This window comes from Culex quinquefasciatus, chromosome 3 (assembly GCF_015732765.1).
Source record: "Culex quinquefasciatus strain JHB chromosome 3, VPISU_Cqui_1.0_pri_paternal, whole genome shotgun sequence".
Lineage (NCBI taxonomy): Eukaryota > Metazoa > Arthropoda > Insecta > Diptera > Culicidae > Culex > Culex quinquefasciatus.
The window spans coordinates 89,535,629-89,551,019 of record NC_051863.1 but is presented as its reverse complement, the minus strand read 5'-3'; the positions used below and the strand labels follow the sequence as shown (position 1 = coordinate 89,551,019).

Sequence of the window (15,391 nt, the reverse complement as noted above, 5' to 3'; positions counted from 1 at the left end):
AAAAAACACAACCAAAACCACCAATTTAATCTTTTTATTTAGCCATTACACGTCAAACAGGAAGTCTCCAAATAAAAAGTGCTCCGATTTGGCTCAAATTTGGAGTGGGGGTTCTTTGGCCCAAATAATTAGACCCGTATTTTTTTGTTTGGCGATTAGGGTGGTCCTATCCGAAATAGGGTGGTCCAAAAAATTGCGTTTTTCGTCGATTTTCTCAAAAACCACATTTTTCAAAAAATCGCGCGCCACAATTCAAAAGAAAGGTTATTAGTTGGGCTTTTAAGGAAAAATATGTTGAGGTCCAAAAAAACTAGTTGAATATTCGAAAAGGTCCTATGAAAATTTCATTGGCCGATTTCAAGGTCTCGGGACCAAAGAGCCCAGGTCAGAAAATATTGTTCCCTGGTTCCTTGTAATATTTTACATGACATATCAAAAAATTGCGAATATCCATTAACGCGCTCCGAAATTGGTTCAGCCGTTCCGGAGATATGATTTTTGAAAATGTGGTTTTGTGAAAATCGACGAAAAACGCAATTTTTTGGACCACCCTATTTCGGATAGGATCACCCTAATCGCCAAACAAAAAAAATACGGGTCTAATTATTTGGGCCAAAGAACCCCCACTCTGAGTTTGAGCCAAATCGGAGCACTTTTGATTTGGAGACTTCCTGTTTGACGTGGAATGGCTGTATTATTCTTTGCACACTTATGAAAAATTTGTATTAAGAGATCTCTTGTAGCTGCACTTAAAAGCTGGATCAAAGTAATTTATCTCCTTGCACTGTGTTTCTCGTTCTACAACTAAATAAGTTGAGGTGACAGTTCAAATCCAACACGATTGGTCAAATTCCTTATTAAGACGCAAAAGATTTATTGCAGACTTCGTCAAGATATTCGAGCTGCGACATATATTCTTCAGGAAATCTCGAAGTGTAACTTAAAAACTGAATTAAAACTTCTAAGTAGAATTCCTAATCAAGTCTTCAAGAAACCTTGAAAATATAATGAAGGTTATGCAAGATGAAAACCTGTTTGCTTTGATAAAAGTTTTTTTATAAAACATTTTTGCATTTAATAAAACTTGTTTAAAACCATATAAGAATATAACCAAGGGCATGTTTTGGTCCCTGTTATTCGCCCAAGTAATACCAACATTTGGTATTCCCGTGTTATTAACCCCTGCTCGGGTATGGGTCACTCGCTCCCGCCCTGATAACATCAACTGTTATTAAACTCTTAATGAAAAAATGGATCTTTCAAGAAAATTTCATAACACTTTCTGTTATTTTAACAGTATTTGTTATTTGTCCCGCCCGTGTAGATCAATCGAACCGCGCACTGGACTCACAATCCAGAAGTCGCCGGTTCGAATCCCGCGGCGGGCGCTCTAAAATTCTTTGTGTAAATATGGGTATTCGGCGCCGTCGCTCCGTGCCATACTTTCATACACTTAGGAGCCCAGGGCGGCGAAGTCCTTGCAGTTAAAAAGGAAGACACTAGTGGTTGGTACTAGCAATGGTGGTAAAGTAAATCTTTCCCTGTTCCTGAGGGGAACACCCGTGAAGAGTATCGGGGCCGGCATTTACAAAGCGGATTCAGTGACAGTTGAATAATAACTTAATGTTAACATGTTAAGGTTAATGATAACATTCCATAGGTTGTCTTCCTAAGGTGTCATGATAAGGTCCAGTTTGTGACGATACACTACCTTCCCTTTACTAAGCAATCGAATCCAGAAGGGAAAAGATCACCAGTTGTGTTGGTCCGAGCCGGGATTTGAACCCCGATCTACCGCTTACCCCGAGCATGGGTAAATAACAAGGGAAATGCAAAATAATACCATTCAATGGTATCAAGACCAAATTTTGGTTTTCGCGAGCCCTTGAAAAAAAGTCTAAAGTGTATGTTAATACCAATCTGTAGTATTATACCAAATTATGGTATTGTTTTGTTATTGGGCAAATTTTAAGAAAATGTCGAATTTTGACATACTGTTACTTACTTACATACTTAAAAACGCAAATCTACTTCAAATTAAAGCCAACTATTTTATTTTGGTCTAAAAAAGTCATTTAATGAACTTAATAAATTAGGGAATACCATACATTGGTATTGTAAAGGTATTTTAAATAAAAATATTTAAATATAAAGGTGATTCATAAAAAATCTAATTTAAATCTTGATTTAAATGATGTTTAACATTCTAAAAAGTATGCTGATACATTTGAAAATGATAAGAAAAACGTTTATATATTTAGACGACTTTACGACAACAATAGGTTTAACGTGAAAAAATTAAAATTGTATAATGGATTTTACGTAACATTGTGTGTCTTTTTCGTCACAATCAATAAACTTAAAAAAATAATGTCAATCTTTGTTAATTTGATAAAATAACTCTTTCAATACCAAAATGTTGGTATGCATGTGGTATTCGAACTTCGTTCTAAATATTGGATTTGTGTTGAATCCTATTCAGTTGGAATTATGCATCCTCGAAAATCCCGCGAAAAATGCCACGCTGCCTGTGCTATAGCCTTTCTCGTTCTGGTTTAGTTTGTTTCTCTTTCTTTGAATTTCCTGATATTTTTGCCTGCAGCTAAAACATGTTGAGCAGCAGCAGCTCGTTTTAAACAAGCGTTGATAGCTCACACGGATAGAAATCCTGCCCCCTAAATTTGAAAACATTATGCTATGAAATCGAAAACATTGCTTGTTATCGAATTCAAAAACGTTTTCTTCACATTCGATCACAATGTCGTCAGAATCGACAACATTCGTAAACATTTCCGATGCCCCCGTTTGACACATTCTCTCAGAGCGTTACGCTATTTTCGAGCTGTCAAACTGTCGCCATCTTGATTTTCATTCGTATATTTTTTTCAGCTACGAGAACACCGCCATTGTGAAAAGTTGACACACATCGGAAAGGTGAGAAAACTTGAAATTAAACTGCGCTTTTCGTTGTCCCCGTGTTAATTTGTGTTTATTTTTTCATTTGTTTGCTTTCCAGCACTTCCTCCACGATCGCCGCGCCGCGCCGCACGTAGTCCCGGAAGTCTTCGCACGCCCCAGACGGTCGGCCAAGAGTTGCCCCAGACGGTCAGCCGCGCCGCACGACTCCCTTCTGCCACTTTCCCCAGACAGTCAGCCACGGATTTCCTTGACCCCGGAAGGTACGTTCAGGTGTACAGCAGAAAGTAGTGAGAAATTAAAAAAAATGATTTGTGTGTTTTTCTTTTCAGTTCCGGCCGGAAGTGTTTCCACGCTCATTCCCATTTACCTGGAGCTGTGGCCAACCCGATCCGCATCGCACGGTGAAGTCCCTCCCGGAAGACGGTCAGCCGCGTCACGGATTTCCTTGCCCCGGAAGCTGCAGCCGAGGACAGCCGGTAAATAGGTGAGAAATTAAATCACCAAAAATTGTTTACGTTTTATTTGCTGATTTTTGTGAATTTTCAATTTCAGATCCGCGTCTTTGTGCTCTGCCCCGTCCAAAACGGTCTGCCGCGCCACGGTCCAAGATTAGTGACCGACCGTAACACGACCAAGAGTTGCATCAGGGGGCCAGCCGCATCGCACGTTTTAATCCTTCCCGGAAGACTCCGCAAGGATTGTGGCCTGCCGCAGAACTACTCCTCTTCTGCCACTTTCCCCAGACGATCAGCCGCGTCCTTGTCCCCGGAAGCTGCATTCGAGGACAGCCGGTAAACAGGTGAGAAACAGGTGTTAACACTTAAACTCCCATGCTCGCGAAAAAGTCGAAAGTCCAACTTTGACATGCTGTATCTCGGCTCCCCTTGGACGGATTGTGTTTTGTGACAGATGGCTAGATAATTTTCCTTTTTTGAAAAGTCAAAAAAGATGCATTTACCCTAAGTTATGTACGAATCAATGAAACAACTTTTTTTCAAAAAAGTCGGAAGTCGATTATGATCAGCTGTATCTTAACTCCTTGAGGGCGGATTTTCAAAATTCAGAAAGCCAAAAATAGGGACAGATGTCCAGATGATGTTCCTTATATGAAAAGTCAAAAATAGACCCATTTACTCTAAGTTATGGGCGAACCAATAAATAAACTTTTTTTCAACTCGTTTTATACGATTTGTCTTGACAAAATATTGAAATATTATGTGATAATCTTTATCAAATTCATATCACAGTGAAAGTGTAAACATATTCATGATACTCAAGACCAATCTTCGACCGATGTGGCCACTTTGAGACCGGTTCCAGGTTCCCCGGTAAAACCCGGAGTACGGGAAGATAAGAGATTATTCGTGATATTTTTTTTCTGCCAGAATGAGTATCCTAGTACAGAATTTTCGAAATCAAACTCATTCATGATACTCAAGACCAATCTTGGAACGATCTGGCCACTTTGGAACCGGTTCCAGATTCCCCGGAGAAATCCGAAGTATGGGAAGAATTGGTGTTGTTCGAGCAATATATTTTCCTGCCGGTATGAGTATCCTAGTACAGAATTTTCGAAATCAACTCATTCATGATACCCAAGACCACTCTTGGAACGATCTGGCCACTTTGGAACCGCTTCCAGGTTCCCCGGAGAAATCCGAAGTATGGGAAGAATTGGTGTTGTTCGAGGAATATATTTTCCTGCCGGTATGAGTATCCTAGTACAGAATTTTCGAAATCAACTCATTCATCATACCCAAGACCACTCTTGGAACGAAATGGCCACTTTGGAACCGGTTCCAGGTTCCCCGGAGAAATCCGGAGTATGGGAAGAATTGGTGTTGTTCGAGGAATATATTTTCCTGCCGGTATATGAATATCCTAGTACAGAATTATCGAAATTAAACTCATTCATGATACTCAAGACCACTCTTGGATTGATCTGGCCACTTTGGAACCTGTTCCAGGTTCCCCGGAGAAATCCGGAATACAGGAAGAATTGGTGTTGTTCGAGGAATATATTTTCCTGCCGATATGAGTATCCTAGTACAGATTTATCGAAATCAAACTCATTCATGATACTCAAGACCAATCTTGGAACGATCTGGCCACTTTGGAACCGATTCCAGATTCCCCGGAGAAATCCGAAGTATGGGAAGAATTGGTGTTGTTCGAGCAATATATTTTCCTGCCGGTATGAGTATCCTAGTACAGAATTTTCGAAATCAACTCATTCATGATACCCAAGACCACTCTTGGAACGATCTGGCCACTTTGGAACCGGTTCTAGGTTCCCCGGAGAAATCCGGAGTATGGGAAGAATTGGTGTTGTTTGAGGAATATATTTTCCTGTCGGTATGAGTATCCTAGTACAGAATTTTCGAAATCAAACTCATTCATGATACTCGTGACCAATCTTAAAACGATCTGGCCACTTTGAGACCGGTTCCAGGTTCCTGGTATAACCCGGAGTACGGGAAGATAAGAGATTATTCGTGAAATATTTTTTTCCTGCCACTATGAGTATCCTAGTACAGAATTATCGAAATTAAACTCATTCATGATACTCAAGACCACTCTTGGAATGATCTGGCCACATTGGAACCTGTTCCAGGTTCCCCGGAGAAATCCGGAATACAGGAAGAATTGGTGTTGTTCGAGGAATATATTTTCCTGCCGGTATGAGTATCCTAGTACAGAATTATCGAAATCAAACTCATTCATGATACTCAAGACCACCCTTGGAATAATCTGACCACTTTGGAACCGGTTCCAGGTTCCCCGGAGAAATCCGGAATACAGGAAGAATTGGTGTTGTTCGAGGAATATATTTTCCTGCCGGTATGAGTATCCTAGTACAGAATTATCGAAATCAAACTCATTAATGATACTCAAGACCACTCTTGGAATAATCTGGCCACTTTGGAACCGGTTCCAGGTTCCCCGGAGAAATCCGGAATACAGGAAGAATTGGTGTTGTTCGAGGAATATATTTTCCTGCCGGTATGAGTATCCTAGTACAGAATTATCGAAATCAAACTCATTAATGATACTCAAGACCACTCTTGGAATAATCTGACCACTTTGGAACCGGTTCCAGGTTCCCCGGAGAAATCCGAAGTATGGGAAGAATTGGTGTTGTTCGAGCAATATATTTTCCTGCCGGTATGAGTATCCTAGTACAGAATTTTCGAAATCAACTCATTCATGATACCCAAGACCACTCTTGGAACGAAATGGCCACTTTGGAACCGGTTCTAGGTTCCCCGGAGAAATCCGGAGTATGGGAAGAATTGGTGTTGTTCGAGGAATATATTTTCCTGCCGGTATATGAATATCCTAGTACAGAATTATCGAAATAAAACTCATTCATGATACTCAAGACCACTCTTGGATTGATCTGGCCACTTTGGAACCTGTTCCAGGTTCCCCGGAGAAATCTGGAATACAGGAAGAATTGGTGTTGTTCGAGGAATATATTTTCCTGCCGATATGAGTATCCTAGTACAGAATTATCGAAATCAAACTCATTCATGATACTCAAGACCAATCTTGGAACGATCTGGCCACTTTGGAACCGGTTCCAGATTCCCCGGAGAAATCCGAAGTATGGGAAGAATTGGTGTTGTTCGAGGAATATATTTTCCTGCCGGTATGAGTATCCTAGTACAGAATTTTCGAAATCAACTCATTCATGATACCCAAGACCACTCTTGGAACGATCTGGCCACTTTGGAACCGGTTCTAGGTTCCCCGGAGAAATCCGGAGTATGGGAAGAATTGGTGTTGTTTGAGGAATATATTTTCCTGTCGGTATGAGTATCCTAGTACAGAATTTTCGAAATCAAACTCATTCATGATACTCGTGACCAATCTTAAAACGATCTGGCCACTTTGAGACCGGTTCCAGGTTCCCTGGTATAACCCGGAGTACGGGAAGATAAGAGATTATTCGTGAAATATTTTTTTTCCTGCCACTATGAGTATCCTAGTACAGAATTATCGAAATTAAACTCATTCATGATACTCAAGACCACTCTTGGAATGATCTGGCCACATTGGAACCTGTTCCAGGTTCCCCGGAGAAATCCGGAATACAGGAAGAATTGGTGTTGTTCGAGGAATATATTTTCCTGCCGGTATGAGTATCCTAGTACAGAATTATCGAAATCAAACTCATTAATGATACTCAAGACCACTCTTGGAATAATCTGGCCACTTTGGAACCGGTTCCAGGTTCCCCGGAGAAATCCGAAGTATGGGAAGAATTGGTGTTGTTCGAATATTCCCCGAACAACACCATATGTTCCCGTACTCCGGGTTTCACCGGGGAACCTGGAACCGGTCTCAAAGTGGCCACATCGGTCCAAGATTAGTCTTGAGTATCATGAATATGTTTACACTTTCACTGTGATATGAATTTGATAAAGATTATCACATAATATTCCAATCTTCTGTCAAGACAAATCGTATAAAACGAGTTGAAAAAAAGTTTATTTATTGGTTCGCCCATAACTTAGAGTAAATGGGTCTATTTTTGACTTTTCATATAAGGAACATCATCTGGACATCTGTCCCTATTTTTGGCTTTCTGAATTTTGAAAATCCGCCCTCAAGGAGCGAAGATACAGCTGATCATAATCGACTTCCGACTTTTTTGAAAAAAAGTTGTTTCATTGATTCGTACATAACTTAGGGTAAATGCATCTTTTTTGACTTTTCAAAAAAGGAAAATTATCTAGACATCTGTCCGCATCTTTTGAATTTTGAAAATCCGTCCAAGGGGAGCCGAGATACAGCTTTTCAAAGTTGGACTTCCGACTTTTTTCGCGAGCTTGGTAGTTCGCGGGATAATTTTCTTCATGGGAGTTTAAGTGTTAAATCTACAAAAAAAATTTAAGTTTTATTCGCTGATTTTTGTGAATTTCCTATTTCAGATCGGCGTCTTTGTGCACTGCTCCGTCCAAAACGGTCAGCCGCGCCACGGTCCAAGATCACCGCGCCGCATGTTGTAGGCCTTCCGGAAGTCTTCTCCCGCTTTGTGGCCAGCCCGTAACACGACCAAAAGTTGCTCCAGACGGTCAGCCGCGCCGCACGTTGTAGTCCCAGCCGGAAGTTTTTGCAAGGTCAGTCGCGCCGCGGTCCCGGGGATTCCAGATCGGCGCTTCTTCATTGCAGGTAAGTTATGTTTGCATGTTTTTATGAAAAAATCCGTAGCTTCTTTTCAGTTAGACTTGAACATAAACAAACTCATTTATTACAGTCTCAGTCTGTGTTTAAGTAAGATAGAATGCTTGTTTACATCCAAGGTGTTGCGTTATTGGAAAACTACTTCTGATGTAGGTAGTTTGTGCACGTAGTCCAAGCCTTTAATCTGCCCTTCCAGGTCACAAACTAGCGTTGTATTGTTAACGTGATTTTGGTTAACCACGGTAGATTTTCTCGAAATAGTTCGTTGGCGTCAACTGCCGTTCTGAGCATAATTGTCCCATGATATTTTTTGACGATTTTGACCTTTTGACATTTTTAAGTTTAGTTTGTTGTATACTTTTCGAAAAACCCATAAAATCTAGCACTTTATTTGGAAACTCATCAAAAACAACACCAAGTCTGTTTGTCCCATCGTTACACTTCTACGCATAATTGTCCCACCAAGTATTTTCTTTCACGGAATCATTAGTTATATGAAGCATTGAGTGTTGTTTACATACTGTATAGCAAGCGGATCATAAAAAAGAGTGATAAACTATTAACTGGGGCGATTGGGGACACATAGGACGAATAAGAACCCACGGGACAATTATGCGTAGAAACACAGAAATCGATCAAAAATTTCAATCGCGTTTTTCTCAGTTGCACTTTTATGAACATGGGACAATTATACGTAGAACGGCAGTCAAACTGTCAAAAATTGATCGCGGTGGATACTTTCCAGTTCTTTGTGTGATCAATGTGGTAGATACTTTGGTGAATTTTTGGTAGTTCGAATTATTTAAAGAAAAATCTACCACGATCTACCGAAATCGGTTTAACAATACAGATTAGGTTAGAATTGGTATCGAGGTTGTATTTGTTGATAAATTTGGAGCCGTATTGCTAATCATACAATTTTGGTGGTTTTTTTTTAAATAGTTTCATCGATAGGTTTTCTCCAGCCATGTCTGTGAAAGTTTTGAAAGGATTGTGCCATGTGATGACATGTGCCATTAAATTTGTGCGAGGAAATGTTTTCAAAAAAATCCACCAGAGTTAATTTAACAATACAACTTAAGGTTTAGAGATTTTTGCATGTTATATTTAGTGGTGATTGCGTCTGAACAAATGTTATGTAAACAATTGGTAACATTACACAAACACGTAATATGGTACACTAAACCCACAATCGTTAGACATATTTAAATTTACACTTTTTTGTGGGTTGGTTTGAGAATGTTAAACAAAAATGTGAGAAACAAACGTTTTGGTAGTGTGTGTCAGCGTCGTGTAAAAGAAATGTGAAACTCAAAAAAGACCCCGATACTCAATAATAAGTGTCAATCCATCAATCTATATTGAATTTAGCATAGATCGATTCTATCGTAAAATTTACCATAATTTTAATACAACATTCACGGTGTATTTTTCCGAGAGCTTAAGGTGAAATTCCAAAACAACCTATTTGGGCTTCTTCTTCATCTTCTTCTTCTTGGTAGCAATCATCGAAGTCATTAATCATTTTCATAATGTTTGTGTTGGCAAAACTGCCACACATACCGATACAATCCTTACCTTGTTTACAAACACTTATCAAACACAAATCTATTTGTTTTGGTTGCTAACAAAAGTAAACATTTACAAAAAGGTTAATTCAATTCTAGCAGGGGGAATTGGATGATGCACGAAGTGATTTCTGATTTTTTTTCTTCGATAAGCTCTGTCTTCATTTTGCACACAGGCTTTTGCGATTTGTATTTTGCAATTGAAATTTTCCATTGCTGGGGCCTAAGGTGAAACAACCAATCATTAATGAGAATTAAGGGGCAGTGACGGCAGCCTTTTCCGCCATTTTTCTGTTGTTTTGGAATTTCACCTTAAAGATAACAAATTCAGTTTGTCTGGTATTTGGCACCGTGAAAGAATGGCTCTTTCCAGACATTTTGCGGGGTAGGTATACCGAAATGTTTCGTCGGGGTGTCTAGGGCATGTGTTTTCGATGTGATTTATAATTTTTAAAATCAAGATGGCGGCCAAAATGGCGGGGATGGAATATTGAAAAAAATGCATTTTTTGTTTAATTGGCAATCAACTATTCAAATTTTACTGAAATGGGGCCGCAGAACTCGAATTTGATGTTAAAAATATGAAAAAAAAAACATAGGGCTATGTCTTTACTTTACTAGAGGTACCAGTTCATTCAAGGGAAACGAGATTTCAAACACAAATTGAAATGACACGATTTATGGACCATTCGATTGAGAAAATATTCAGTAATCCATAAACCACATTGACCGAGCCACGTAGCCCAGTGGTAACGCTTCCGCCTCGTAAGCGGTAGATCGGAGTTCAAATCCCGGCTCGGACCAACACAACTGGTGATCTTTTCCCTTCTGGAATCGATTGCTTAGTAAAGGGAAGGTACTGTATCGTCACAAACTGGACCTTATCACGACACCTTAGGGAGGCGACCTATGGAATGTTAACATTAACCTTAACATGTTAACATTAAGTTGAGAATGAAACTGCCACTGAATCCGCTTTGTAAATGCCGGCCCCGATACTCTTCAAGGGTGTTCCCCTCAGGAACTGGGAAAGATTTACTTTACTAAACCACATTGACACTTTTTTGGAATCTGAGACCCCCCCTCGTCCTCGTGGACAATTTCCATACAAAACAAAACATTTTTGTATGGACCGTGGACAATCGCAAATAAATCGTTCAACGCAAATAAATGCGCCTGTCATCATAGCCTGTCTGTCATCGAGCAGCAACCTCTGTAGATTGATCGACTGACGGTTCATGGAAAAATCGAACTGGCGTCCACCAAAAATCCCATTAAATCGAACAAATTCTTTAAAAAAAAGTTGCTCTAGACCCCCCACGAAATATGTCGGTATACCCCGCTAAATTTCGGGAAAGAGCCCTTACTTAACGGCGAAGGAAGAGGAGAGGACGAGGGCGAATTTCGTCTCGTTGTCAAGGTTCGGCGCAGGAAGGCTATGGAAACTACTCAACAACAACAAGTTCAGCCCGCTAACGGAGAAGAGCAACAACAACAACAATGCAAACCCACAGCAGCAGAAAAAAAATACCCCCGTGGTACCAGCACCCGGCAAGTCAGCAGGGGAGAAGAAACCACTGAAAGACACAAGCTTCGCCCGCCTTGCGAAGGTAATGTCGTCATGTGATGTCCAGCCGGAACACAAACTGACGCGGTACGGCACCAAAATTACGAGCAAACCCACTTGAAGAAGAACATGGTGCAGTTCTACACGCACGGAAAGCGCAGTGCGTGACCGCACCGGGTAGTAATGCGAGGTCTCCCGAACGTGGAACCGGATTACATCAAGGAGCTGCTCAAGACGGAACATCAGCTGGACGCCTTGGCTTTACACGCCATCAGGCGGAAGCAGCAGCTTCCCGCCATCGATGAGACACCTTTCATCGTGCTCTTCCCCAAGGGGCACACCAGTCTCAAGGAGTTGAGTAGCAATGTAATGAAAGTGGGACCAGTCGTCGTCCGGTGGGTGGCCTACCGGAACAAAGAATCGCACGTGACTCAGTGCAAGAGAAGAAGAAGAAGAACTGCTTGCAGCTCGGTCACGGAACCAGTAACTGCCATCTCAAGCCCAGGTGCAGCAACTGTGGGGGTGCCTAAAGCACGGAAAAGTTCAAGGCAGAAGAAACGGATGCCAAAAAGTGTGTTAACTGCTCTGGATCTCACGCGGGTCTGGACCGCAGCTGTCCCAAACGTGCGCAGTTCATCCAGTTGAGGCAGCAGGCGTCCACCCCGAAGCCGCCAACATGGAAGAAGGACAAACAGACTCCGGCAGGAGCCGCGTTCACCGCGGCGGATTTTCCTCCGCTTCCTGGAGCGGTGCCGTCCGTTGAACCGGAAAATAAACATCCTCGTCCCGCAAGAAGAAGTCGACAAGATACTGGCGCCGGCGCCGGTGCAATCCCGAAGGAGCAACAAGGCGAACGGGAGCTTTGGACCATTTACAGAGAATACAGAGTTCGCTTGAGGCAGTGCAAGACACCAGAGAAACAGATTGATGTGATCGCACACTTGTTGACACATGGCGCGGGGAAATGATCATCTTCTTTTATTATTTTGTGTATTATCGTTCCTCTGTCCAAACCTGATCGCAGCACCTAAAAGGACCTAATAAAAATAAGCTATGAAAAAAAGGCTCATTTATAAAAAAGTAATATACCTATAACAAGCCGTACCCGACAAACTTCGTCTTGATTTTTTTTTTGTTTCTTGACGTTTTAGGCTTTTTTTTTATTTAGTTGTCACTTTTTGGCGTAAGAACCTTCCTTGGACTTATACTCCTTGGACTTATACGCAACAAAGAGCACCTCGATCCGATGCTCCGTATTGAATTGATTCTCGTTTGAACAAAACCGTCGATTTTTTTTATAGAAGATATTGAGGTGTAGAAACAATTGTACAGAAAATATTATTTTAACATCTTCAACAAAATTTGTTCAATCAGGATGGACTCGTACGAAGATATGATCGTTGAGGATCTCAACGAAGAGGTGCTCAACGAAGAGGTGCTCAATGAAGAGGTGCTCGAAGAAAACTCACCCCAGGTACCCAGCAGCAGTGAAATTGTGACAACGCAATCCAACGTTACGCAACAATCAGAACCAGCTGGACAAGCATTGAAAAGAACGTCCGTGGAAGTAAACGGGGTAGTATATTTGCTGCCACCTGCAGATATACCTGACGATGAGGCTGCTGAGTTGATACGGCTGGTGCAAACGGAAGGCTTAAAGGCTGATGTTAAAGTTGTCTTGAAATACTGGGGTCTTGCCAACCTAATTCCTAACTTGACACACCATCAAATAAATGATGTACCTACACTCATTCTGATATTGCCGGAAGATGTCGATCAGATTACAAACATCGTCGGCCTGAGGGTTCGAATGCGCCACATGATCCAGTACATGGTATTTATATTTTGTTGTTTGTTTGTCGACACCATCAGAACAATAGTTCTTCTTTTCAGAAAATCAACTACGGCTACGAGCCATCCAGTTCCGAAGCACAGAAAAACCTACCGGTAAATATTTTTTGAAGTACATTTTTATAGTATATTTTGCATAAACTTTAACTGGAGCCTTTTGTATTCTATTTTTCTATACATTTTTTTAGACGCATCCTATTGCCAACCTTAAACAGCTCCTGCTAAGCTCTCCACGTGGCAAAATGATCCTAGCAGAGTACCATCGAAATGAATGCCTGATTAACGGTACTCGGAATCATCTCGTTGAAATTCTTTGCCAGGCTGCTGATGAGCACAACATTGACATCAGTCATAATTTTTATAAAATAATGGCTAAAAAGATTGAAGCGCTGTTCCCCAAAGAAAAGGAGGTGAATAGAAAAAATAATCTTAGTACTTTAGTTCTGACTGATTATTCTACAGTACTTGTTCGGTAACTGGGCTGAGAACGTAGCCCAGTGACCGAATGCTGCTCGCTAACTGGGATGAACGGAAAATAACGAGGGGACCACCGATGCATAATATTTTCCTGATGAAATATAAAAAATAAAAGTTTCTCAAATTTATGTACAATGCTTACTTTTCATATTTCTTTAATTGTGATTGGAAATTATATAAAAGATTGAACAAAGTTTTATTTTCTTTATTGAACAGGCTTTTGGCATCCATTAACCCCCTCGGTAATTTCGGTTTGTTTTGTTTTTTTTGACGTTTGTCTGCTTTTGACGTGGGCTACGGCCCAGTTATCGAGCACCGAGTTAAACATTGCCCAGTTACCGAACAATTACTATATTTGTCTTACTTGCCGTTATAATATAATGTTTCTTTAACTTGTCTAACATGATTGTATACAGATCATCTACTACATACCTTCGAAAACCGGTGAAAACTCAGCACGCGCTGGCGGCAAGTTCATGCAACGCAGGTCCAAAGTTATGAAGTTACTAAAGCAGCCCGACGTTACCACTGCCACCAAGCCTCAGAAGGAAAAGGTCGCAACGAACTGTCCAGCAGGTAATTTTTTTATAATGTGTACAAACCTAACACTTTTTTTCAAATAGTTCTATGAGCAATGATAGTCAAGTGTTACTTTTATGAAAAAAAAAACTAAAATTATTATTTGTTTTCAGATTATGAACTTCAAGAAGAATCGAGGAAATGGTTGGTGAACGCGCGAACTCCAATTAAGCTTGTTATCGAACATTGGACAAAATGTCACGAAATCAGGAACTCCCTCATCGTGTCGGCGAAGTCTCTCCAAGAGGTGGTCGATAATTACCCGATCCTTACGACTGCACTGGGAGGAAGTTTAGTGAGTTTTAACATAATTAGATTCAAGTTATTTATTTTAAAAATTGGATATTCTTTCAGCTGATGCGCGATTTTGACAAGCGGTGGCCCGGAAGCCGGGACAAGTATTTCGGAAATTTTCCGAAATTGCTTGATACCGTTCATTTGCTCTTCGACCGACTAACATTTTTGGACAATCAGCATTTGGCAGTGAAGTATCAGAAAGCCCAAAATCATGAGGAGAAGAACTTCATCATTGCACAACTCATGACCTCCTTCGTCCCAAAGATTGGTAAAATAACCAAATCGTGGAAGCCGAGCTTGGCGGAAGCATCCAAAGGGTTCATTCTCCGAGCACAGGTAACAATTAAAATTGATTATCCTTATATTTATAATTTTTAAATGAGTTTCTACATTGATGAATGTACTGATATACTTTTCAGACTGACTATCACGATAGCAGGAAACAAAGCCGGTTAGCTTTTTTAGCCGAATCCAATTCCGGCCTTTGAAAATTTAGTGACTGTGACTCAAATTCACAAAAACGAATCGATTTGTCCGACTCCGACCTCAACAACAACAACTGCAAACTAGCCGACTCGGACTTCAGCACCGTTTCTGGAGATTTCGACTCCGACATTTCAGAATTATGACGTCTTTTCTGACTCTGTGTATTGCGCTTAACTGACTTTGACTGACTTCGACAATTCCTTGACCCTACAGAAGCACTTTTCAATACAATATTTTTTTGACAATAAAAACTACGAAATTTCTCGTTGTTCGAGTTATTTTATTCGCAAAGTATAAATCAAAATTGTCAGAACTTGACATAGGGAAACAGCTTCTAACTCTATCGTGCCTATAATGTTGGCATATCAGCCCTTTGACAATTACAGCTCATAAATAAGCGTTTTTAACTGAGTTCGAGTGACAAATTAGTGAGTTTACAAATTAAGTTGTTTAGATA

General features: G+C 40.6%; 1 protein-coding gene across 1 annotated transcript; it reads left to right on the top strand.

The window, feature by feature from the left end:
- The first annotated feature begins 2,836 nt into the window (after positions 1-2,836).
- Positions 2,837-15,202, top strand: LOC119770604. Its single transcript, XM_038265820.1, has 12 exons — positions 2,837-2,934; positions 3,017-3,179; positions 3,249-3,403; positions 3,472-3,718; positions 7,857-8,097; positions 12,619-13,078; positions 13,138-13,191; positions 13,284-13,505; positions 13,989-14,148; positions 14,265-14,446; positions 14,506-14,784; positions 14,868-15,202. Exons 6-12 carry the CDS (start codon positions 12,620-12,622, stop codon positions 14,934-14,936), a joined length of 1,425 nt encoding a protein of 474 aa, XP_038121748.1. The 5' UTR covers positions 2,837-2,934; positions 3,017-3,179; positions 3,249-3,403; positions 3,472-3,718; positions 7,857-8,097; position 12,619; the 3' UTR covers positions 14,937-15,202.
- Positions 15,203-15,391: the final 189 nt, after the last annotated feature.

Bases quoted from the DNA above. Each gene is read 5' to 3' on its own strand.
- LOC119770604 (XM_038265820.1), top strand. From the start codon at position 12,620: ATGGACTCGTACGAAGATATGATCGTTGAGGATCTCAACGAAGAGGTG. The intron at 13,079-13,137 runs GTATTTATATTT...TCTTCTTTTCAG, and splicing joins GCCACATGATCCAGTACATG to AAAATCAACTACGGCTACGA. The intron at 13,192-13,283 runs GTAAATATTTTT...ACATTTTTTTAG, and splicing joins AAGCACAGAAAAACCTACCG to ACGCATCCTATTGCCAACCT.